The sequence below is a fragment of the Venturia canescens genome, chromosome 1, assembly GCF_019457755.1.
Source record: "Venturia canescens isolate UGA chromosome 1, ASM1945775v1, whole genome shotgun sequence".
In the NCBI taxonomy this organism is placed as follows: Eukaryota; Metazoa; Arthropoda; class Insecta; order Hymenoptera; family Ichneumonidae; genus Venturia; species Venturia canescens.
Window position 1 is genome coordinate 31,137,700 of NC_057421.1, and position 26,965 is coordinate 31,164,664.

At 37.4% G+C, this 26,965-nt stretch overlaps 1 protein-coding gene and 1 long non-coding RNA gene across 7 annotated transcripts; one reads left to right on the plus strand and one right to left on the minus strand.

The window, feature by feature from the left end:
• Window positions 1-457: 457 nt before the first annotated feature.
• Window positions 458-25,279, plus strand: Ack-like (activated Cdc42 kinase-like). 6 transcript variants are annotated; one of them, XM_043432918.1, is made up of 8 exons: window positions 458-1,554; window positions 4,678-4,762; window positions 7,242-7,334; window positions 8,186-9,781; window positions 9,912-10,151; window positions 10,621-10,757; window positions 11,605-11,835; window positions 14,391-17,565. In XM_043432918.1, exons 2-8 carry the CDS (start codon window positions 4,717-4,719, stop codon window positions 16,584-16,586), a joined length of 4,539 nt encoding a protein of 1,512 aa, XP_043288853.1. In that variant the 5' UTR covers window positions 458-1,554; window positions 4,678-4,716; the 3' UTR covers window positions 16,587-17,565. The 6 variants fall into 6 exon arrangements, with proteins under 6 accessions (XP_043288853.1, XP_043288854.1, XP_043288856.1 ...); XM_043432919.1 differs by having other exon boundaries at window positions 4,681-4,762; XM_043432922.1 differs by lacking the exons at window positions 458-1,554; window positions 14,391-17,565 and adding exons at window positions 18,075-18,721; window positions 19,818-25,279 and having other exon boundaries at window positions 3,636-4,762.
• LOC122418792 (uncharacterized) lies at window positions 25,226-26,965 on the minus strand. Its single transcript, XR_006262679.1, has 2 exons — window positions 26,575-26,965; window positions 25,226-25,628 (listed from the first exon to the last, which is right to left on the minus strand). It is a non-coding gene; the product is annotated as an uncharacterized lncRNA (long non-coding RNA).

Below are 26,965 nucleotides of genomic sequence, written 5' to 3' on the forward strand. Positions count from 1 at the left end.
AACAACACGACCGACAGCAGCTAGTCCGATATTACTCTATTGGTTTTTAGCAAAAATGGTAGCACTGTACACCACTGTACATGCTTTTTGGCGGAAAATTTATGTAACTTACATGGAAATAGTTTTTTTCTTCATAGTGCTGAGCTTTTTACTGGCGAATCTCATGAGTCTTTTTCTTTTCTATTTTATTATAAAACTCTTTTAGTTTTATAAACCAATTCCTTTCTTGTTTCTAGAAATAATATAAAATGAACGATCAAATAACAATTTGCATGCAAATTTCTCAGATTTTATTGCGAATATTTCCCCGTAGAGTCGCACCCCCTACCGGCAAAATCTGAAATTCATCATCCAGTTCGTCAAAGTCTCTATCTCTTACTGGCTCGAGGCTAATTTCAGAGTACTGGAGAAAGAAATCGGGAAACTCAGTGAGTAGTATTACTCACTGACAGTGAGACAGTGTACGCGGCACACTCGTGCAGTACGGTTAGTGAACGGTGAAGAGATGAAGTGCTCTTTACATGTCACATAAAAAAAAGAAGGAAGGGGGGTTTGGAAAGAGTGAGTCTAAAGGGGGTCATTATTATAACAAAGATATAATAATCTTGGTTTCAGTGACGCAGAACAGTGTTAAAATACGGGCATCATCACAAGAGGCGAATAAATCTCGTATAATTCTCGAGCCCTTCGGAGTGTCGTATACGAGTCGCGAGAACTCTCGAAAAACATTTGATACATAACCGGAAAACCGATCAGCACTTTATTTTTGCATAGAATTGAAAATTATTCAATTTTTCAAGGCCCTTAATTAAATGTCTGTGTCAAAAAAAAGAACCACAGAAAAGAACGAAAGATAAAGGAGAATGTAAGAAGCCGAGTAGATGGTAATAACAGAAGAGGCTGGGTTCTCCCGTTTTTGTTTGAACGCGAGAGAAGCGAGTGAGCCTGAGAGCCTGACGCAGCCGGCGGATTGAGGGGAAAGAGAATATCGGTAGAAGTGGGGGGGGTGCAAAAAGAAGTCGCAGGACGAGGATAGGGGGAGGAGGAAGGGTGATCGAGAGCGAAGAAAATGAGGGTGGTTGGCCGAAGACTGCGAGACAACGTAACAAGGGGGTGAAAACGTTGAAGATGTGAAGGAAACGTGATATTGGAATTTCGCGACGAGACAGACGAAGGGGGTACGATTAATAAGAGAAATACTGGAGCAACAAAAGGAATAGAAATAATCGAGAAAGAACGAGGAAAGGTTATAGAAAGTCGCGTGCGTTTCCAAGTGAAGTGATCGACATACTAATCACAAATAAGAGAGAGAAAGATACTTTTTTACGATCGAGTCTGTGTCTGTGTGACCAACAGTGCGAATGTGATCCTATGTGTTAAGGTTCATGTGTGTTTTTCTTGTCTCGGGTGTCACCGGGAAAGTCGTGGGACACCGGTGCGTTGTGGAGGAGAGGGGAACGCCGGCATTACATGTTCCAGGCCAAAAATTCAATCTACCTGATCCTTGGACATTTGTTGTTCGATCGGTCATTCTTTAGTCTCTTCTTGCAATGGGTGAGTGTGCCCCTTTGTACTATCGTTTTAAATGAGACACCCGCTATTTATAATTCTAATATTCTATTTAAGGGCCCTCCCCCCACCCCCTCCTCATCCATTTTGTTTCTCAATAGGAGGGGACTGCGGGGCGTGCCCCCCTCCCCATCGCCCTTGCGATACTAATAAAGAACAGGGTAATATATATAGAAAGAGAGAAAAACATCAACTTGAATTTTTATACAAGTTCTCTCTTTTTTCTTCTCTCGAGTCCTACGCCGATCCCTTGAATGTTTCAAACCCCTCTGTGACAGCACACTTTGTCTCCTCAATTCTTTATACTGCGACGTGTGCGAGATCAGTTCGAGATTCTCACCGAGGGCTTTCGACACATGCCACTGCGCGCTCGACTCAGACACTATATATATCGTTCGATTCTCCACACAAGATGAGGAAACCCCTATTCGGTATTTCTATATGCTATTTCGTGTGCGATCGAATGTCCTGTGGAAATAAAAAAACGTTTGATTCTATCGAATTTACTTATTCGTTTCATCAGTCATATTTTCGATCGGTATTTTTGGTGAATCCTAGATTTTTATATTCTTTGTCAACTTTTTAGGATTTGAAAAACATTATTTTTTAAAGAACGTGGAAAAATCGTAAAAAACTTGAAAGTTTTTAAGAGTATGGATCAGTCGACTAACCTCACTTGGAATATTCGAAATCAAAATTCTTAGACACAGTTTGATCGATTAAAAAAAGGCTCTGTCAGCCTACGCAGAACGATGGCAAAAATCGACTGACAGAGCCTTTTTTTAATCGGTCAAACTGTGTTAAAGAATTTCGATTTTGAAATTTGCAACTATCTCTCTCGCACTCATGGTTGCGATATACCGACTGATCCATCCTCTTAAGAAATTTTGCAATATTCGTTTCCAACGACAGATAAAACGGTTTTGTCTCATTGTCGCTCTATTTCTATCTTAACCCACCAAACGAAGTATACGATATTTTTTCATTGAAAATGCTTAAGAGCATGGATCAGCCGAGTAACCTCACCTCGAATTTTCGAAATGAAAATTCTCCGCTGTCGTTTGACTAATCAAAAAAAGGCTCTGTCAGCGGACGCGGAAAGATGGCAAAAATACGCTGACAGGGGCTTTTTTTTATTGATCGAACCGTGTCAAACATATTCAATTTCGAAAATTGCAGCTATCTCTCTCGCACTCACGGTGGCGAGATAACGATTGCTCCATCACCTTAAGTTTTGCCCGGTGAAAAAGTTTCAACAGGAATTCTGTAAAGTTAATAAAAGCAGATTTGAACAAGTTCGTTTTATCCGATTTAACGAAAAATGATCTTACTCTGATAAGCGTTTCGTTTTATAGATTCAAAACGAAAGCGAGTGAAACTTGTTTCATTTTTTTTTATCTTCTCTTCAGACTATTCGTTTGTGATGTCAGTACGTACACAGAGAAACGTAGAGCCTCAAAGATGGGGGAAAGAAAGTTGATTCTTAGTGAGCATCAGGACTGATTACTTCCGGTCAAAACAATAGTTCCACTTCGCGTTAACGCATTTATTATTTCTCCTTTTTTCTCGTTGCCCTCGTGGAAAGTTCAAATTAATGAGAAGGGGAAGGGGGGAGGGAGGGCAAGCTGGAGATTTTCGTTCAGGCTCAAAGCTGGTGACTTCCGGTCGGAAAAAATGAGCAACATTTCGAGTACATTCACCCAAATTCATCAGTATCCGTGATTCTGAATTATTCTTCCACTTTCTCCCGAAACGCAGTCAAACATATCATTCATTATTCCGGAAAATTCCAGTAATTCTCCAATTCTGTTGCCGAATTTGCAATTCGTGAAATAATAAAAATTTGACAAATGTTATTTTCGTTAGACTCCAACGTTGCAAACTCCAGCGTCGTGACGAGAACGCACTATTTATAGTAAACTCGAATTTCTACAATTTTATCTTCATTCATTAATTTACGGATTAATCAGTTCTAAGTGAAACAGCAAGATTTACTATGTATTAACAAGGACATGCGAACTTTTCACGTATGTGACATTTATATATATGACAGAATACAGAAGTATCTCGTATGCGATCGTGTCAAGCGCTATCGGGTGTCAGACCATGCAGTCGGTTTCCTTACTCGTATTTTCTCTCTCTTTCTATATACATATTTATTCGTGCGAGTGTATACATAGATATGATTATCCTCGAATTATCTCTAAACGTAATTCTTCATTTCGTAAAACATCATTATAGATGTGTTCTCGTTGAGAACACATGCTTCTCACAAAAGATCGTGATTTTTTTATTTCGAATAATGCTCTAACTTCATTGATGGCCACTAGATGGCATTCCGGACCGTGTACTTATTCATGCTACTTTCTGCGAGTTTCACGCGATGCGCATTCTAGTAAGTTTATGATATGGATCATTCGAGGCCGGATTGACAGGACCCTGAAAATGTCTTTTCGCTGCAACGCGAATAATCGAGTGTTCGTGATTCCCAAAAAGCTTGAGTGACAGCAAAAGTTGGGACCTTCAGAAACAATGGTGAATAGGAACGAGATTTATTGGTGCAATCGTAGATACAAACGGCGTGGCCTCTTTTTTTATTTATATTTGTCGAATAATAATGAATTCATAACTACAATATGAATCGTTGAAAGAAATCGATGGTCGATATTAAAGGAAGGTTCGCACTTTTGACATCGATGAAAAACTTCTGGATTAAAATATTTCGAATTCCTTTCGAAGGCTGATATTGTTTTGACTTTTTTCGTAACATAAATGGAATAACTATACGAAAATTAATCGATGTGTAGTGAAACAATGATTTTAGGGGTTAGGAACCTGTCGCTCTGACTCGGAATGACTCGTACGTCGATAGACTGCAGAGATGGCGCGCGGGCCTCGCGAGGAAAACGCCAGTCGACTTTTCTTGACGTTTCCTTCGATGCCCGTTCGTTCTCAACTGTTTAGTTTGTCAGTCGCTACTCGGCAGCGCCATGTGATTTGGTTATTTCGAACCGATTGCGAATGTCCCAAAACCAAATGATTTCTCACATATTTTTATGAATATATTTATACATAGGAAAAATTTGCCTCTACTTTTGATATATTTAGTAGTTTCGTCTCGAACCAGAACATCGATCTTAATCGACGATGACTTTTTCTTGCGGTGCATTATGCTCGAGGACGTTGTACACGTGTACGTATTTATAAATATGCGCTTATTGTTTGGTTAATTTTTCTTTTTTTTCCTTGATTCCTTCCGATAACATCAACGATACGCTTTTCTCGTAAGACGATGAATCATCGAAGCAATTCGTGTCAAAGAGAATCCCCAAGAATGCTTCACGAGAGCGAGCGTATTGGAGACTGTTGTTTATTAATCTTTCTTTCATATTTATTTACGTAGAAATTGCTTATTGGGATCCACGAAATTAAAATTTTCTCCTTTTTTATATCGACAGTCGTGGATTATTTAAATTCGTTAATTGTCTTTTGCCTCACTTCTTTAACCGATTCCTCGTATCGGTGAATTCAGCGATTTAATAAATTGCTAAATTCTTTTCGTTCACCGTATACATTGACTCTCCTGATTTCCGTTGCATTGGAAAATGATTCATTTCGTTTCATGCTCTGATTTTTTTTCCTTTTTTTTATGTAGCAAAGAACTGTGATTTTCTGCAAAAAGACAGTCCACACATGTGACGCAAAAATGCATGTTTCTTACGATGTTGAAAATGTGCATGCAACGCAATTTATTAATTTTTTAAATATTGTCTTACCTTATAGAAGCTTAAGATACGATATAGCATCGAATTTCTTCTTTTTTTTTTTCATTTTTCAAGTGCTCTGAAACGTGCTGAGTGAAAAAGTCTTCAACGATCGATGAACAGTCCGGGAAAAAAAATGTAAAGAATCAAAATTCTGGAAAAAGAAAAAAACTTTTTATCTACCATTTTTCACGACGCTGAAGTTTCCAACGTTGGAGTCCAACGAAATGAACGAAAAAAACGTTTGTAATTCACCAATTTTTTATTTCACGAATCGTTGGTGCAGCTTGAAAAACTACGAATCGCAAATTTGGCAGAGAACAAAATAGAGAAATTACTGGAATTATTGGAGAGTTTCTTTCGATCATTTCGTTGGACTCCAATGTTGGAAACTTCAGCGTCATCATTTTTCGGCTGCTCGAATTTGGCACAGAACATTTGTATCACGCTGTTAAATTTGTTGGAACATACAAAAAATTAGTACGAATCAAAGTTCATGAAAATTTTATTTTCCCTCTCAAGCGACCGGATTTTCCATGACACTTTCATTCAAACGCTTTGTTGAAGAGTACTTATTTCAACAACATCTCGATCGATCGTGCACGTCAGTTTCTTTAATATTCACGTACAAAAAGAATTTTTTTTTCATCTGTAAAGGTTGAAAAAAGAAATTGTGTCGTCGCTCGTTGTTGGCTTCAATACATACATTTCAAGTTTTATTATAAAAACATACGTACACACATAAATAGTCGCATTTCCACTTGAATGTAGGCATATAATTGAACCACATAGAGCATGTCCATATATGGGGCCTTCCAGACCAAATCGACGACTTTTGAGCCCGACTGTGATTTTTTTGAAAAATTTCGTTTTTCTGATTTTTTTAAGAGAAGAAATTGAAATTTTTCCAATCATTACCGATTTTTATTTTCATAATTATCATTATTTTTCAACTTTTAAAGTGCTCGATAAATCCTCGAAAGTTTTCAAAGTTGTGTCATTAGAAATAAGCTGAATTGAATTTTTTTTTTGTAGTGAAAAAAAAGAATAGAAAGTAAAAAAGATTCCACTTTGAAAATTTCAGAGAAGTTGTAGAAAATGTCGAAGTTTCTTATGGAGAAAAGAACAAAAAATAGAAAATGGCAATTGTCCCAAAATTTTCGTTTTTTATCTGAATTCTCAAAAAAAAAACGTTGAAGATGAAATTTCAAAAAGTATGACTTCGATATTTTTTTCTGAAAAGTACATTCGGAGGCAAGACTTAAAAAAAAACGTCCCAGTGAGTCAATTTTTTAAAGCGTTATGTCACTTTAAACAAGCGTAATAAAAAATTTTTTTTTTAATTCATAACTATTTTTGTGTCGGGATAAAAAATTTGAAAAAATTCTGAAAAATTTCTTTGATAAAGAAGAAAAAGATGAAAAAGTTTCCGCCAAATCGAAAAGGGTCCGGTTCAAAAGTGGTCGATCGGCCTCGAACGCCCCATGTACATCGTTTCGTTTTTGTTTTCTCTCATTTGCAATTCGCATATTTGTTTTTCGTTCTCGCTCTGTATGTCTCTTAAAAAAAAAGAAAAAAAATAGATAGTCGTATCTGTAAGTCGTTTTCTGTGTTTAATAGTTTGGCTCTCGTTTCGTATGTACGATACACAAACTACTTCATCGAGGTTAACCATCTAGAGAATAGCAAGCTGTTAAAATTTGTATTTCCGTATAGGTTTGCTCGTCCAAAGTCGACCCCCGCTCAAATGAATAATGAAAAAAAGTAGCCGAAAGCGAAACGCTTGAAAAAACCATAAATTATCCGAGGCTGCTTTATTATTTACTACACATTTATTTTTTTATTATTTTTCCTTCCACGTGTACCACTCGTTTTTTAAACTCATGTCTGGTTTTCTCTCTTTTGCAGACACCCAGGGAGGAATGGCTCGCAATACCGGGCCGGGACTCTACGAGTTCCTCATGGAGGCCGAGCTTCAGCAATATTATCCTGGCATACGCAGTACGCATTTTTCGCACTTTTGAAAATTCTTGAAATTTGTTCTTTTTCTTTTTTTTTTTGAAAGAATGAATAAAAATCGAATACGATAGAAAAACAATTGTTGGTGAACAACTAGGAAGAAGCAACAAACGTTAGCGATGAAGTAAAAAAAAATAATCGAATGAAATGATAGACGGGAAAAAAGAACGGTGGAATGCATGAATTATTGATAAACGTTCAAGAGCGTATGATCAACCATGTCCTCGAATGATTCTTAGCTCGCTCCAATATCTGACCTTCGTGTAATTTTTTTCTTTCTCGCACTCGTTGTGACCGTAATCAGCGGGCTAATTCAGGCGTCGAAATTCCATACAATTAACGATTCATGCTTCTCCATGGACAACAAATTTCTGGATTATCATCGTTGCCAGTTAAAAATGAATTGTATTTTTTTTTTTTTTTTTCATAGTTCTTGGCAATATAGTGCCAATTTGTAAAACCTTAAAGAAAACTCTTCGATGATCTCAAACTGTTGTCACTACTCACATTCTCATTCGTAGATCGGTATGAAGACTTCAAATAAACAATCTATTTTTCACCGTGATTGTCGTGCATGAATGCATGAAAATAATGGCGTAAAACCATTGAAACAAGAACGATAGACGAGGGAAATTTTGAAAACAAATTTTTCAATTGAAAAGGACTCTTCATGGAAATTCAAATTTTCAAACATTTCAAAGTGTTGGTTCAAGTGAACGCCAAAATTTTAGCACCTTTTTATCGGTGCATCTGTCCGTTGATAATAATTATTGTTTTCAACTTGAGAAAGATGAATGATCTGCAATGTAGTAACGATTAATTTTGAATTCCAGGAGACTTGAAGGTGCAGAACACAGCCCAACTGAAGTACGTTACCGAGGAGGATTTGAACGCAATAGGAATGAGCAAGCCGGAAATGAGACGTTTAAAAAAGTATTTCCAGAAGCATTTTCCGCAGAATTATCTGTCGAAATTCAAGAAGATGCTTTTACCAAAGCGAGAAGAACAGCCGGTTGGAGGATTGGGAATGTTGCCCGAGGAGAAGCAGGAAAAGCCACCGATAAAAGTGCCGAACAAGCACATGATACCAGCGGATGCGATAATCGTGAACAAAGAATTGGGAACCGGTGAATTTGGAGTGGTCCAACAGGGCGTATGGACGAACGATGGAGAACGAATACAAGTGGCAATAAAATGTTTATCACGCGAGCGAATGCAAAACAATCCAATAGAATTTTTCAAGGAAGCTGCAATAATGCACGCGATAGATCACGAGCACATAGTTCGTTTGTACGGAGTAGTATTGGATACGAATTCTTTGATGCTCGTGACGGAATTAGCGCCCCTGCGCTCGCTCCTCGAGTGCTTAAAAGAGCCAAGTTTGCGAGCGAGTTTTCCAGTTTTATCGCTATGCGATTTTTCCGTACAGATAGCAGATGGTATGCAATATCTCGAAGCAAAAAGATTGATCCATCGTGACCTCGCAGCTCGAAATATTTTAGTATTTTCGAAAAACAAAGTGAAGATATCAGATTTCGGTTTATCACGAGCGCTAGGCGTCGGCAAAGATTATTATCAGACGAATTTTAATGTGAATTTGAAATTGCCAATTGCTTGGTGCGCACCCGAGTGTATATCCTATCTCAAGTTCACATCCGCCTCGGATGTGTGGGCTTACGGTGTGACGTTGTGGGAAATGTTCAGTTATGGTTTTCAACCGTGGGCTGCATTGACCGGGCATCAAATACTGGAAGCCATAGACGAGCCTAATTTTCAACGTCTCGAACAACCTGATTGTTGCCCCAAGGATTATTTCACCCTTATGCAACAGTGCTGGCAACACGAGCCTGGTAAAAGGCCTAAATTCACTGAGCTTATAAATTTACTGCCCGAGTTGAAGCCTGAACAAGTTCAGGCCGTCCAGGACAGCTCCGAGTTGGGACAACTGTCCTATCGTCAAGGTGACGTTATAACTGTACTGGATAAAGGCAGCAGTAATGTACTCTGGAAAGGTGTTTTGAACAACGGCAAAACCGGATTCTTCAATCCAGCCCACACGATAGCTTATTTAGGATCTAATTTACCGAGCAACAAACCCGGCGAATTTTCACGAGGCGATGGCAAAAATGTATTTTCCTCACAGAGACGGAAGATTCGTACCGATATGATCTCCTCACCTCAAGGCGATTTCAAACACACCGGTCACGTTGGTCTCGACGGAGCTTATTTCGGTGACATAAGCTTTCTCGGTGGTAAATATCCCCGTTTACCGAGACAGATAGTCACACCGTACAAACCCCATGAGGACGTTACGGATAATTCTAGTCAGGTTCTGAGTCAAGATGGTAGACCCGTCGATATCGTCAACGAATCGATAAGGGATAGCAGAAATATGCAACACTTGCAACACGATCCTTCGAGCAAACATGGTAATATACTATCTCGATGAAGTATTTATATTTAAAAAGTCGCTAATGTAATCCTCTCGAAGTATTACGAATTTTAATGATTTCAAGTTAGAACTCATAGAATATATATATTTTTTCTTGACCATTCCAGAGGGTCTGTGGTCAGACACGAGCTCGGAAATATCACACCTCGGTAATGTTGGTAATGCGAGCAAGCAATCCATGGGATCGAGCATAACAGAAAGTATGGATAACGTTGGAGCCGATCACGAGTATCACGAGATCAGCGACGAGGAGAATCAGGACAGCCCACTCAGATTCGACAAATCGTTGAATTTCGACTTTGGCCCGAGTCTCCTTGACGAAATGGACCAAATGTTCAGATCTTTAGGTTTGTCTCTCACAGAAACTCACCCAATAAATTTCGAACTCTTATTTCATACGCTTATTTCTTCTTTCCCGTTCGATATCATTCACCATTGACAATTAAGTATTTTATAACATTGACTTTTGTGGGATTAGAAATAAAAAAAGGAAATGAGATTTTATAACGCCAACGAGTATTGTCCAATTGCTGGCAGAAAAAATCCTCAAAAATTGTTTTGACTTGTCGAATCGAGGAAGAGAAGTTAATATCGAGTGAGAATGATTCAAAACTTGCAAATTCAACAAAAAAGTCGTTTGTCAATATTAATCAAACTTCAATGTTGTCACATTTTTGCAGTGAGCGATTAAAAAAAAGTTGAAGTAAGATTACTTAACGATTTGTACAATGTTGATGACGTTTGAAAAAACCATGAGAAAGTAGGAGCAAGTTGAGAAATGGCAAAAAAGAATATAAAAATTACAACATATTTCAGGCACTTCGCCACCTCCGCCGCCGCCTGGCCATCCAGTGTCGACGGAGCACGAATCAAGCAACGCTCGAAACGAACTCCGAGAAATACAGGCAAAACAATGCGGCAAAAAAAAGCAAGCGACCGTGAGTCCGAAAAACGTATATGAAATTTTTTTCTCTTTCTCTTGATTTTTTTTTAAGAATACTTCCCTGGTTTCTTTTTAAATTTTTTCATTTAATAACGTTTTTGAAGAAATTCTTTCATTCACCTTCACCGTGTTTAGAAAAAGTCTTGATCACTGTATCGCATCCCATTTTACGTTGCTTTTTATGTTTATTCAACCAAGCCTCCTCGTGACGATGAAAAATCGATGTTTATTATTTCATTTGTGTGTGTTTTTGAACCAATTTCAAGTCAATTTTTTTTAAATGATTATACATTTGAAATTTGGATCGCTGCGTTGCAGGCTAATTTTCCTTCTTGTTCGGAGATTTAAAAAAAACGCATATCCGTCGACATGAAAAAATGTTGATCGACAATGATTGAAAGGAAAACTATGTCCTCAATCGACGATGCGAACTTCAATAATGTCTCTTTTTATTTTATTTTTGTTCGCTCCATACTTTTTATTTATCAGTCATTCATTTTTTTCAATATGATTCGAATAGATAAAAATTGCCTTTGCCATCGACTAGAATTTCTAGAATTGGCATAGCGACCGATTAGTGCGAATGATCTTAGGATCTTGCCGATCTTTAGATGTAACATATATTTATATGAATATTATTTTGAAATAGATTTAAACGACTCTGATCCCTACCACGCATAACGACAACTAGCAATAATTTTTCTCTTCGATCCGCGCTTTTTTTTTCACAACGGCAGACGATAAGAAAGAAAATAAGGAAAGAACAAAATTGGAAGATCAAGAAAAGTTGAAAGCTCAAATGAAATCTCTGGACGTGGCGTTGTACAAGCGGTGGTAACATTTTTTCCTGCGTTTAGGTGAAGCCCATCTCGGCAGCAGATCAGAAAACTCTCTACTCGGCTATTGCCATGGCGCAGGAATTGACAGCTCGTTCCATGACCGATCTTGAGCATCCACCGGAGTCTCCTCGCACACCTGCGAGTCCTTCCAGGCGCAGAAAGTTCTCTTTTAAGTTGCCACATCAACACAGTCCAAAACCTGACAGACGACACTTTTCAGAGGAAGCAGCCAGTATACCTGACATCCAGGTACATTATACAATGTTTTTTGTTTCTTTTCCTTCTATCATTTATTTAATTGCATTTTATTTCAAACTAACAATCATAACATTCAATTTTTTTTATTGTTTAATTTTTTTTATCATTTTTCATTCATACATTTTTGAAATATTAGAACGTGATAACAAAAAAAAATTCCGTTATTTCTGTTACGATTGCTTGTTCAATTAAAAGGAAAAATAAATTAAAAAAAAATTAGTCTCTCTATTTTGAAAATTTTTCGTTACGATAGTTTTATTATCTTTCAATTTTGGATGTTCTTTTCATTTAACAATAAACAAAAACTATTTTTCCATAGAATCAAAGTTCCAAAAGCAGGCTCTAGAGTTTTTTGAAAAACAAATCATTTTGAAAATAAGTCTCGCACATCAATCGTTGAGAATCGGAGGCATTACAAATTTTTGTGCTTATCAACCCTTGAACAATTCCACGTACGGTATTTTTAATACACGATTTTTGTCAAAATGGGAAAAAAATCAGTGATCAGTCAATTTAAAATGAATTCAACAACGTGCAATTGGAGATAATTGTAGTGGAACTCAGCCATTTCACAATTGAATCAGTTCCACGATTATAGTTTTTTTATTAATCATAAGTATTGATTGACCGTTTATTTTGATACAGCATTGAGCCATTTTGAGTTGGTTTCATAACTTTCACTAAAATTTCTAATAAAAAAACTATGGGATTTGATTTGGTATTTTTTATTTTTTTTTTATCATATTTATTTTATAAACATTGAGCCACTCATGATACATGAAACGTACAAACATCATTACTCACCAATCATTATCACCATCATCGACATCTTTCGTCGTCTTCACCTTGTTTCATGAAATATTCATTTAGCGTGTATTAATCGTTTGAGAACGAGTCATGTCGTTGAAACGAATGATGGAAAAAAAAGTGAACTCTCTCGAGCAGCAACGCTCGGATGCTTTCATCAGCGTTGATCGCGAATCGTTATGGAACGCATCGTTAATTCCTGGTGCCGATTAGAAGCCGATCGATGCAGCTGTACTCATTTCTCATTTGTCTAACCACGTATATAAATCAATATGTTTTATCTCAATCGATATAGATTCAATCTTTGTACAAAACATTTAAGTCAAGATCAGTAACCAATTTTCGGAAAAATTTCTGTTTTTTTTTCGGAAGATACTTGCAAATGAATAATCGATATTTGATTTCCAATGCTATAGACGATCGAACGGTCCCATAATTGAAATTTTATTAAAAATATTCATCGAGTTTCGAACTTCCGAACAAAGTTATATGTGAATGAGAATCTCCGCTTTGGAAAACATCGGTGGGCAATTCTCCTGGTGGATATTCAGCAAAATTTATTTATTTAGCTCTTTGAGAGTTTTGTCCCAATAGGTCTCGAATATTTTTTGCGAAAATCGGTTATACCCATTGCCGTAAAATTTTGCCTATGTATTTTAAACAGCGATCGGCGAAACAATGTTTTTCAGATACATTAGATCAGTTAAAAATGGGAACATGACCATGAACCGGCCATTGTCCTGGAGCAAAACTCTTATTTTCATTTCCATGCAATTTTTTTTAGCACGAAGATTGCATTTAGATGGACCAACCACCGTCTCATTTACCTTTCATTCATAAATGTGACTGAAAAATATCAAATTTTGCTCATTTCTGTAGCGAAATAATGAAGCTGTTTTTCTTATTTTTCTCAAATTTCTTTCATGAATGAAAGTATTCGTTGCTGTGCTAAGAAATACAATTGAATAAAATTCCAGTTACAGAGGGGAAATCGTATCGCTAAATTCCGTTCCTTTAAATACTCAACTACTGCTATCAATTTATTTGTTCTTATTCATTAACATTGCTAATAAGTATGAAAAAATAAGTATGAAGTAACGAGTATGAAGAAAACATAATCAAATCTCGTTCATATAATTTTCAATGACGAGAAAGAGTTTTCTAATCGATGAATAATCTGGTTAGGAAGAGAACTTTATAAAAACAAAAACTTGCGGATTTTTTTCTAAATTTTTTGAAAGAAAGAAAAAAAACAAATTTTAGTACTCCAACAAACTTTCGTTCACGAGAGCAAGAACAACTGCTCTTCTTTTCGAGTCACATCCTTGAATATAAATGTTCTATATAACATATAATAGTTGTGATCTCTTGTATTAATATATAAATCTTTATATGAACTGATCGTCGTCCCAAAAGTTCGTGCAGCATTTACTAACCAAGAGTAACCGAACCAATTCCGTCCTTACTCCAAATTCCCATCTGATTACTTATCGGATTTATTTTCAATTCGCATTTCCTTTCTTTCATTTTTATTACGCGATTGGTATTTTGCAATTGTGTTTTTGTGTTTTTGTGTTTTTTTTTTTTAATTATAATGCACGAAATCGATTGCATTGAAAATTTTTGCACGATTATCTGTAAATTTGGCATGAAATTTAACGAAACAAACTTAACGCGTGTGTCAATGTGTGATAATGGTTTTTTATTTTTTTGGAAAAAATACAAATCATATGACCCAGTGGTTGTGCTCGAGTTTGCAGTCATTATCATCAACCGTATCTAGCATAGAGTCGCTCGGCGCACCATCGACCTTGAAGCTCCCATTGTGGGACAAAGCGTCAGCAGAATTTTGTTTTGCCAAGTCTCGGGAATTGTTGACGAAACCGAGTGCCTGGACGTCGTACATGGACGTGGAATTTGACACTCACATATTGGACAATGCAGCAACGAAACAAAATCTCGTTAAGTCGACAGAATTTTTGGAAAACGGAAACGCTCGAAAAAATTCAATAAATTGCAAGAGTCTCGTTGACACGGAGAATCAGATAAAACCGACTAAAAACGGTCAAGTGTTATTTAGCGTAAACACGAACTTTGACTTTCCCAGAGAGGCGAAAAGGGTTTCGACGAGTTATGTCGATCGCTACTTTGAGCAACCGAAATATTTCGAGGACGAGCTAACGATCGAGTGCCCTGGCAACAACGACAAAACAGCGTATTTGGAGGATGAGAAAATCGAGAAATACGAGAAAATGAATAATTTCGAGCAAACTGGAAGAAGCTCTTTTTGGTGTAATTTCCAAGAGCGAAGTCCAACGATTAATGAAAGAATTTCCGGTTCGTTGGGCGTACTAGGAGGAGGCGGCGGTGGGCCGAATAAAATAACGAACAACGAGACGAAAGAAACGATCTTGGATGGACAAACGAACGAGGAAAACATTGATGCATCGAAAGAAAAAACGACAACTAGTTACGAGAGTCCACGTGGGAAAGCAACGAAATTTGATTCGCCTACGGAGAAGATTATTTCAAATTTCGATTCTGGCACAAGGCCAAAAATCGCAGTATCTCTAGGAGACTCCGCTAAATTCGGTATGGTAGAATTGACGAAAAAATTCGATCTCCAAAAAATACGAAGCAGCAAAGTTCCTTTCGTGCCGCGGAATCCTAGTCAAGAAGGTAAAACTGGTTTCAATCCAACGGAAGCCTTGAAAACAAATCTAAAAAATCCTAATGTGCCAGACAGTCCTCGAGGAAATCTCGAATCTGTGAGAATAAACATACAGAGTTTTCGTAAAGTCGAGACAAATAAGAACGGTCATGACAATTATCCATTTGTAATATCGAATAATCCACTTTTTATAGCTGAACCAGAGAAAAAAGATTCGCCGATATACAGCAGTTCCGAAAGTCTTCGTGTGAATTTCCAGCGCTTGCGGCGCAAGTCCGACGCTGAAGCGAACAACCAGCAAGTCGAGTTGAGCAGTAAAATATTCGCAGAAAAGTATCAGAGAGAAGTTTCCGGTCTGGAGAGCGTAAAGAATTATTTGGACTCGAAAAAAGGGCAGAGTTTCAACCTCGGCTTGGGTAAATTGACTCAGAACATGATCCAGTTGGGTAAGAATATAGCTCAAAATTCGAGGAATTTAGAATCTAGCGTTGGTGCTAATTCGATTGGGGCGAGTGTGAAAAACGTTGAAGTCACGACGTCGTCCTCAGCAGCGCCACTAAGAGCCTTGAACGTTCCTGCGCAAAAGCCCAATCATCTTGATTTGAATATACCATTACAGCCGCAACAGCAGCAGAAAAGCCTCAAATTGAACCTCGCTCAAAGAAGCGGCCTGGCAACGAGTCCGAGTATCCATCAACATATATTGGAACCACCGAAACTTTATCAGAATGAGAATAGTCGAAAGGACCTGACGAAAACCGAAGTGCTGATGGAAAAGTTACAGTGTTCGGGCCCGAACGTTTATCGTCACAGAACTTCGTCTCTGTCGGAAAATCGTAAACCACCGATGAAGAATATACGTCGTTCCTTTCATCCTGGCAACGAATCTTCCGAGGATTCTGACTCGGTATCTCATTCGGAAACCGACATTAGAACACGTTTACGTTACAAGCGACGTCACAAAAAAGTTTCTCACAGTTTGCGTTTGAATCTCAAGAACAAACCGCAATTCTTGCATCCTGACACTGCTCGAGGTTTTTCGGCGGTTGAATTGTGTGGAAAATCCCCGCCACCGTCGACGAGTTTTCTCAATTCTTTGTCACCCCCTTTCTCATCGAGAAACAACCTGTTATCTTGGCCTGAAAGCGCCCCGAGCTCGAGTCTCACTTTTACGAGCAATTCTGAACTTGATTCGGACACGAGCTCCGAATATCCTGAATTTACAAACGATATTCTAACTTTCCCACCGTCGCCAGCTCCGTAGACGAGGAAAACGCAGTATTCATCTGAGCTCATCATAAATGTTTCTTAATCGATCAGTGATCATGGTCATTCGCCAATTTTTGGTCTGTCAACGACGCTCGATCGACAACGAAGAAAGTGCTTTTGAGGAAAATACGTTTTCTCTCTTCAAAACACCGGGAACTCAAACTTTAAATTGTGATGATTATAATGTTACAAAGACCGGAGAGCTTGAATGCCACAAAACGACAACGGAAACACCACTAAAAGTTAACTACAACGCCACAAAATGTCGGCCTTAATGCCGAATAAACTCGAACAACAAACTTGGATCTCGTGAATCGCAGCTTAAAACTTTCCCAACGAATGCGATCGTTGAGCTCACAAATTAATTGTAAGGAAAAGGAAAAAACTCGTGTTGTTTTTGCCTCGTGTACTTTTTCATGAAACATTGAAGAATCTCAGTGGATGCTCCCGAAATGGGGCCAACATGTACGAATATGCTAAGCAACAAAAATTTAGACGTCTCGAGGTTGAAGAAATTGTCGTTCAATGCGGTGCAAAATTGTTCGAAAATGAATGAACGGAAATGTGCGCCAAATAACGAGTGTGGTGCTTCCACATTGGATTCTTTGGACAATTTTTATTATTAAATGTGGCTCGCGTGGCAAACACTAATTTAAAGAACTAAGAGAAGGCTCAGAAAATCGAAGATCCGGTGCTCACAAAATCTCGAAAGCGCTAACAAAAATCGACGATCCAAAAATCCCCATAAATTACGCTTGGCATGTTCGCATGATCATAATAATTATAATCGTTAACAGTAAAATACAGATTAAACACTTAGTGTAATTGTTTCTCTATTGAATAACAACTAAGAACACTTTTGATATATTTACACATTTATACTGTTTATATAACGTACTACTGGTATACAACTTGAAAGAAAAAGGAAAAAAGGATAAGAAAGGAAATAAGAATAGAATCATTGGAGAAGTGAACTTTGAGTGTATCATTATTTTCAACGTTGCATTCGTTAAAGTGATCGTGTATTTATGGTTATTTTATTTTTCTTCAAGACCAGTACTTTGACCTCATCGGAAACGAGCTTAAAATGCAACGTGCATTTGTATTCTCGCGCACGTCCCGTTCGTTTTATTTTTCTACACACTGTTTTGCATTTGCACGCGTGGGACGTGTGCCTTCGAGAAAGTGGGAAGAAAAAAGCTCACAGAAAGGAGAAAAAAATTTGTTGAAGAATCCAAAAGCATCGTCGCATTTTAATATATTTTTTGTCACTCGTACGCTCTTCTCTTCCTCTCTCTCTCTCTTTCTCTCTCTGAAAAGTATTCACAAGCAATGATTTATAATTTATTATAATTATTTTGAATTGTTATAATTTATTTTATTTTCATTTGAATTTTGATTTAATTACATTTTTCTTCACTCCGCGTCCCCGCCCCTCGTCAACCCCAAAAACACAATCCCGATCCCGAATCGAATTGTTTAGGCAACGTTGTCGGAGGAAGCGAAGGAAGTTTACAACAGTCTTGTCGAAACGCCAACGATCGAGAACTCCACAGAAACGAATCCGTTGAGAATGTTGAGGTCTGGCTTACCAATGGTACGACCAAGAGTACGTGGAAACAAACATGCGACGAGCCTTGGACATGGAATCTCACAGAATGACGACCTGGGCGGAACGAGCAGCGAATCATCCAACTTTGCGTTCGACCTTCATCACAGCGGAGCGAAAACGTTACCGAAAATACGCGCTCCACCGCCTCCAAACGCACCCCCGCCCATTCCTATAAATCGCAATCTCGAAAGACACAATTCTGCTCTTGGCATAGAAAATAATCAGAATCAGAACAACGTCGATGATAATCCTATCCCGTTGCCACCCAGAGACCGATCCAAAACTCTACAACCCAAATCAAGCTTGCCCAGACATCAGCGCAAACACCCCTTAATTATTCCTGGCGGTGGGGTTACTCGTACCTTAGCCAAAATGGCAGTTACCACTCCACCCCTCGAGGATCAAGTGGACGGTAATCAACCCAATTTTCATATCCATGATCCTGCCTCCAGTTCCAATACCCACAAAACTGATAACAACGGCGATCAGGCTGCTTCACCCGAAATTGCTGCCAATAGGTACATACCAATGTTAACTATTTTTCATTTAGTTTTTAGGCTCATTTTTATAGAATTCAAATTATTTACATTTTTCACAATTAAAATTCTTTAAGCAAGGGTTGAGTACGAACGACATTTTAATGGTTTTGTTTATAACTTTATTCAGAATTTGCAAGTTTCATTTTTTCGAGTTGTCGATTTCTTCAATTGTTCCTATTAAGGGCAGGGTAACGTCAATTCGGTGAAAAAAATTGTAAGAATTTTTTTATAGACGCTACGGATAATACAAATCTATTTTATTGATTGTGACATCATCATGAACAAGATTTCCTGAATTTTTAAAACTCGAATATCAATAATTAACTCTAAGACAGCAGAGGCACTTCGGAAAATCGAAATCTACTCGACCGATCCTTTTGGAATTCGGCATGTTACTTTCTTACACAATTGACCAGGTATCCGAGAGAGCTTTTTTCCAATTTTTCATAATTATTAATTTTACAACCACAAATAGGCTTATTTTTTAACCAAAATTCAGTGTTTTCACCTCGAATGTTAAAAGAATCGGTCGAGTAGATTTCGATTTATACTGTTCACCGATGGACAACTTTTTTCTGAATTGCCTCTGAAGATTTGCTACCATCGAGTTAATAATTATTGATGTTCGGGTTTTAAAAATTCCAGGAATATTGTTCATATATTGCAATATGATGTTACAATCGTTAAAATTGATTTACTATTAGCTGTAGCGTCTAAAAAATTCTTAAAATTGGGTCTTTCTTCCACCGAATAAACGTTACCCCGCCTTAAAAAAAAGGTACTTTGGATTTAAATTGAAGTATGATATGGATCGAAATCTCTTTTGTCATTCTATAGTGAAAATTTACAAACCTCCTCATTTTTATCGCTCACTGATTATATCATCACTTGTAGCATTATAGAAAAAAATTTTTTTTATTAACAAAAACAGATAGTCGGGTAGATAAATTCTTGCTTCTCTGTTAATGATTTAATTTTGAGGTGGCATTTTTTCTCAAAATACAAAAAGTATTTTAAGTATTTGAACCCTCAGAAATCTTGTTTGGGTTTGTTTGAACGGTAATTGAATTTCCAGTCCAGAAGAATTCGAGCAGAGGATTGACTCGGAATTAGAAGCACTGGATTCGTTACCGATCGAGAACAACCGCTTGCACCGTTGCAGCGTAATATCGGAAGATCTACTCGAGTTCTCGGACAATCTGATCGAGTGTAGTAGTCCCGAACCAACGGAAACATCGCAAGAGTTGAGTAGCACAAAAAACAGCTGTTCGAATTCTCCAGTTTCGTCGACACACCACGCTCGAAAAATCAGCGTAGAATCGCGAAATTCAGGAAAAATATCGAGCACGAAAAGTCTTCAAGGAAGTTCGGAAACGAGCGACGGTAGTAGAAATTCGACACCGACATTCAACCGTGACGAGTTGTCCAACTCGTCAGTGATAGGACGAGGAAATTCAACGCGTGGAAATTCGGCGGTTCAAGAGCGAGTAGGAAACTCGGGATTGACGGAACAATCAAAAATGGAGAATCACGGTTCCAGCGCAACAAGCACTCAAATGGAAAATAGCAATATAGAAAAAATAGAAGAGTCCAATACAAGTTCCGTTTCGAATCGTCGAACGTGTAATCGCAACACGAGCGATTTATCCAGACAATCCGATCACGTATCGTGTGAAGATCTTTTAGAATTTGCCTGTGATGGACCGAACGTAAGACGAACGAGAGGTCCGAGAAACGGCGAACAATCGGATGAAGTGAGAATTATGCTGAAAGTTTTGCATGAACAGTCGACTCCGGAATCATGCGTTGCTGCGCTCAACGTAACGGATTGGGATGTCCTCGCAGCTATAAAACTCGAACGTTTGCAAGGACTCTTGAAAAAGGAGAACAATTTCGTCGGACTTGAAGATTGTAAAGTCATGCTCGGCCAGTGCGGCGGTGACGTCGTCAAAGCCGCCGCTCTCCTGAGAAACAACGACGACACCGCCGCCGTCTAACGGGCACGAGATTTTTTTTTCGTCCTCGCACGTCACGACGCCAGCTGTTGCCGATGATATTAAAAAATCTTCCCCCTCCCTCGTGTATAGTTATCATCAGGATTTAATATATGCGGCCCCGCTTCCGGTTCGTCTTCGCTAATTTCCGTTAGCGCGGCTCGAACTTTTTTATATTCCATTGCGCGAGAACAATTTATCCAGCGTGATGATGAATGAAAAAAGTTTTTGTACTCGTAGAAATACGCTGGAAAAAGTACGGCCATTTATTAAACTTTCATTCGTTCGGTATATTATCGATATTCGAAGTTTTCATAGTTCCAATGCAACGAAATACTTTCTCTTCTTTGCTCAAAAATTTTTCGCACACGACTCGAGATTGTCGAGAAACTCGATATGTATACTTTCCGAGATTTTTGCCCACGAAAATCCATGAACTAGACTATCAGAATAAATTTTCAATACTATTTCTCAGCCTATCTCGTTGTAATGTAAAAATGCCGACTTTTTCCAAAATCATCGAATGTTTTATCAATTCGAGAAGTTGAAAAAAAATAATCGCTCGTAGCACGTACAGGGCGATTTAAACTCTTCTTTTTAAAACCACTATTTTCCCCCTGGGACTTTGGTGAGGTTTCAAGGAAAAGCGGAATTTAGATTCCGCCACTAATTAGAAGATAGCCGTACTTTTTTGACAGAAAAAGATTTATTTATTGTTAGAAAAGTGATGAAAGAGAGATGAAATAAAGCGGAATGAATTGTGTTTTTCCAACGATGTGCATAATTCGAATGAGAAACATAGAAAACGAGTAAGAGATCATGCGAAATGACGAATGAAACAACTACTGCAATTATTGTAAAAATTTTACACTTCATTGGATTGTTTTTCAAATAATCATCCTCTCGTAGTAATTATGCGTTAATATATAAAGGCATAAATATGTATTTTTCTCGTATTATTTCATATTTCGAATGAGAATAATGAATAATTCGAAAGATGCCCATATTTGGTCCTGGCTCTCTCTGCAGGAATTTGCTGAGAATATTAATAAATTAATGAAAAATTTATTAAATTATTTGGATCGTCTGAATAGACAAGAAATGTCTTTTTTTTTTCGTTTTTTTCTTAGCTCTCGTAATTAGATAATGTGATAGAACTTACGATAATTAATCAAATCTTTTCCATTTGAAATATGAGATAGGAGTTTGGTTTTTCCAAAATAATACAGCGAGGTAGTTATTTATTGGGGCCTATTTAAAAAAAAAAACTATATTTGCTGTTCAAAATGACAATTGCTAATTTCTGAAACACATGTAGAAATATTTCCATATTTTGTAATCATCGCTGTCACATCACCACTGATCTTCCATGCTCCCTCGGCTTTGGTTGTCGAGTTTTCTGCATGACGATAAAATGTAAAGAATTTAATGAGCGTATGAATTATTCATATTCTCATAAACTTGGATGTAAGAGCAACGATTAGTCGAACTCTTTTATAAAATATAGAAATAAATGTTTGGATCCATGGCGCTTTTCTCGAAGATCACAAAATCGAAGCATATTTTTTGGTAATACATTGTTGATGATTTTCGGGAAATGAGAAAAATCACAATTCTTTAACTGGGCGTGAGATAACATTGAGATTAGTAATTGAGCTATTTGTTAACAAAATTTTGTTAAAAAAACAGCTGCTTCGAGTTCTCCATAAATAGTATTGTCCATCAATTAAGCGCAAACATAGAAACAATAATATGATCGAGCAGTTTTTATAATTAAATCTCGATCACTCTATTTGTATGAATTATCAGTCGGAATGAATATAATTTCTCTCCAACCCAGGGGTCTTTACGATCTTCTCAGTTGTGGGCATTTTTTAAACAAACTGGACAGTTTTTTGGAATTTTATATTATCACTCACAATAATATCCCCCAATGAATTTGAAATTTCTCACAAACTCCGTTCTACCACAAAATAAATCAGGGAGATCAGTGTATCGGTAAAATCTTCCTATTTGCCCAGCTTCCCATCGAATAACGCAGTTTCATTGCGAGCTTTGTCGGTTCAATAATAATACACAAAACTGTAATCATATTTTTTCATTTACGTTAATTTTTTTAGGGCAATCGATTTGAACATTTTTGTGAATAGTTTAAAGTCCAATTTTTAGGTTAAAACAGCCAAAATTGAAAAACAATTGCATCTTATTTTTCCTCTATTTTTCATGGAACACTATTGTCCGATAGTCAGTAATTTTTCAATTTTCACTGCAACTCAATAATTTGTCAAATGCTTTTGACATATCCCATCAATGAAGCGTAGGCTAAAAAAACAATCGGAGAATGAAAGAATATTTTTCATGGAGACTCATTTGCGTAACCGAAAACAAAAGAAAAAGATTTTTAAAACGCAACATTGGGAAGGAACTAGAGAAGATCAAGAAAGTGGAGTTTATACATTTTTTCTCGAAGGCTGACACTGCAATGTTTCTAAATTACAAAATGTACACTGAATTGTTGCACAAAACGACATGGAAAACGCACAAAATGGAGGCAACATTTGCGATATGTTGAAACGTGTCATCAAGAGTTGAATAGAGCAAAAAATGGCGGCCGAAAAAAGGGATCGTATACTGAACAAGATAAAATCAAATGTACGATTAACCTTGCATTTGAAAAAGCCGCGATAACGAGAATTACAATTTTTGACGTTTTGTCGAAGTAGAAATCTGTAATGGAACAAAAAAATTTCTTTGAATACCAAAGCGCAGTAAATATAGTATGTCGTCTTCACGCTGAATGAAGAATGATAACAAATATCGCATCGACACAGCTGTCCGGTAGCTCATGACAATACAGAAAAAATACTTTTTTTTTCACAATCTGGCATTTTTTCAATAATATACCGCGAAACACGCTTCGAGTATGGAAGAATTTCTTTTTGTTAAGCTGGTGTACATACATAGATATTTTTCGAATAGTATTAAAAATAACAAAGAAAAGCACCATTTCTGATAGCTGCTCGTTTATTCCGAAATGCTTCAAAAAATTAAACAGGTCGAAACAAGAGCAAAAGCACAAATCAAAGACTTCGTTGTCCTTCCTAGAGGAGGTGACCGCGCGTTCCCCGAAACACGAAAACGTCTTAAAGTGTTTGCAAAACAACAAAGAAGCATTTTAATTTCTTCGAAAAAATATCCGACGTTCCCGTATTATCGCGAATTCTGCGAATGCTCGGTCAATCGAACGAATTAAAAAAACAAAAACATAAAAACGTGATTCAAGAATAAATTCGATGCGATACCGTTTGCGTCTGAATATAACACTGGAAGAAATAATTATAATTGCTCATTCTTGTTTCTAGTAAATTATTCAATGAATTATAATGGAGAAGTGTAAGAAAAAAGGAATCAAGCGAAATCGCGTATTGTTAAAAGCAATAAATCTATTTCGCGCTTTCTTCCTAGTAAATACTTACGAGCGTGTCCGTAGCTTATAAACCCCGCGATTGTTTTTTTTTTCTCTTGTTCGAAAGCCAATGTACTTACGTCTCGCTTGTTTTGTTTCCATCTCTCCCCCCTTCCCCCCTCTCTCTATGCGTTTGAGAAAGCACTAACGCATGATTATCCATCGTGTCAAAAGTTCCATGAATCGAATACGTGTATATATGGGCGATTTCAATAAAAATCGACCAATATTTGCACGTAAGGTGGTAGGAACGTGCTTTTGTTCCCACCTTCATTCTTTCGTATTCGCAATTAGATTTTTTCAAAGCTCGTGTCTTTTTGTTATTTATTATAATCGCTCGTCGTTGATGATATGAAAAAAAAACTAACGAAAATCTATCAATACTTTTGTAACTCCAATGGCTTTCTTTAAACCTTCTTTCTTGCTAATATTGTGAGAATCCGTTGATTTATCGAAGTGGCGACAATGCTTGGAACGCCCCATGTAAATAAACACGTACGCATGGAAACATACTTGCTACATATTGGAGAGAATTAATTCTCACTTTCCCAATGACACCTCGTCTTCTTCATTCGACAAATGCATCGGCCGCGAATCCAAATAATGAGAATATCGCGTCTAATAACTCCAATTTCTCTTTGAATGAACGAGAAAGTGCAAAGATTCGGATGGATTAAATTTTTCGCGTTCAAGCCGGTAACGATAGACTCATGGCTTAATATTTTAGTTTTTTATTTCTCGTTTTTCAATGCAAGGAAAATGCCAGATAATGTACTGTAGTAATTGCCCCCTTTTTTGTTATTACGTAGGTGGTTGCGTGAGCGCGAGGCTATAATATAAAACACTTACCTGCAATCCCAATGACAAAAAAAAATTTCCGCCCCACTTCATCCCACTTTTGATACATGACTATCGAGCGTATGGTTAAATATACAAATATATATATATATAAACGACAGAAGTAATGGAGTATAACATATTTATACGTCACTATATTATTATACGATGATGAACTTCTGGAGATGTTTTATAAACAATGTATTTACGATAATATATACACGAACATGAAACTTTGAATTACACGATTTGCATTTTACTGAAATATGTCAATTTTAGGTTATGATTGCTTCACAAGGATCCCGAAGTAGTGTGCTGATCGTCGTTAGCGAAAAATTTGTTTGGTTACACACTGAAAATTTCGTCGAATTTCCAAAGTTTCTTAGACGTCGACAAAAGGCAGATAAGCACGTCAAAAGATCAATTGGTTTTGTGCTGGTGGTGCTGGTTGACATCGAAGACATCGAATATTTGATCGCGCCGATCTGCCTGCAGGCCGCTGACGCCGCAGACCTTTGTCAAGTTTTTTCTGGCCCGATGGTGAATCAGTGGAAACACATGACATCTAGCGGGAGAATGAGAACTAAACCTACGATCGGTAGAAGAAATAATTCATAGGTGTTTTGACCCATTGGCCATTGGCCGATACGGGAACCCAGAGGCCAGGAAAGAAAGAAAGAAGGTGTTTTGAGAATTAGTTTTGAAAAGTGTTTTTCTATCGGGAAATATCTACTTCGTTTACTTAATTCGAAAACTTTTAATCGAAAACAGGCCTAGTTTCGCGTTCCCGGCCAATCGGAAATGACAGTATTTGATTCTGGCGGAAGCTGTTTTTCTACTTTAGCTATTGTTTTTGGACGATATTTTCGATTGAAATTTTTCGTCCCATCTTGTTGGCAGCTGATGAGGCTATTATTTGAGACTCGAGGGGTTTTTTGTCCGCTCAGACGGAGTCGGATCAGAATTTTGAAATTCAGTGTACTTAGATAAGTGAGTGATCATTTTCAGTATTCGGACTCGTCTTGGTTTGTATCGTTTGTATATTCTCAATGTCGGGAAATTTCGAATTGAAACTCGTTTCTTCCTTGATCAGTGACGCGTCTTTTATTGTTAGGAAAAGATGGAGGAAACGAGAGCAACGCGTGTTGGTGTGCACGTGTTTGTTCGGAACAAGTTGAGGGCGCCTAATAACGATAAAATGCAAAACAAACTTGCCCCGTGCGTGAATGAACGTCGAGAAAAAGAGCTCGAGATCTTAAAACGACCGTAGTGTCGCGAGATCCGTGGGAAGCTAAACGGTGCGAGAAAATCTCGATCGTGAGTTTTGCGTCGGGTACATAATTAAACGTGTTTTCATTTATACAGTTTACAATTACCTTGTACAATGGTACGTACGAACCGAAATGAATTTTTTTTTCATAACTCATTTCGGCCAACCGAGAAAAATATCTTTCTGTTCAGTCACTTTTATTAGTCAACGACGAGCTATTAAACAAATGGATTATAATTATAGAAAAAATCATGTATGTACATACCAATCGGAGAAGCAGGCCTCGAAGTTTCGTTTCGAATTGAATCGAATTTTGCACGACGAAATGAAATACAGAGATTTTTCTTCTATTGTTAATATTTTTCTAGACTCCATTGTTTGCTATTTTTTGAAATAATAATCATAGATTAATTCCTTCAGTTCTTTATATCGTTGAGCTCGTGTAATTTTCACACCGTCATCGAAAGCTGTCATGCGCGAGGACTTTCGTCACTTTCGTTCTATCCCGTAAAGTATGAGCAGGCTACCCCACCGACGAGCTTGTAGCTGAGTTTCTACAGATGACGAAATCGATAAAGCTGATGATGACTTTTGAATGTAGACAAATTTTACAACTTGTAGGATTTTTGGATGTTTTGTAAATATTGAACTTCTAT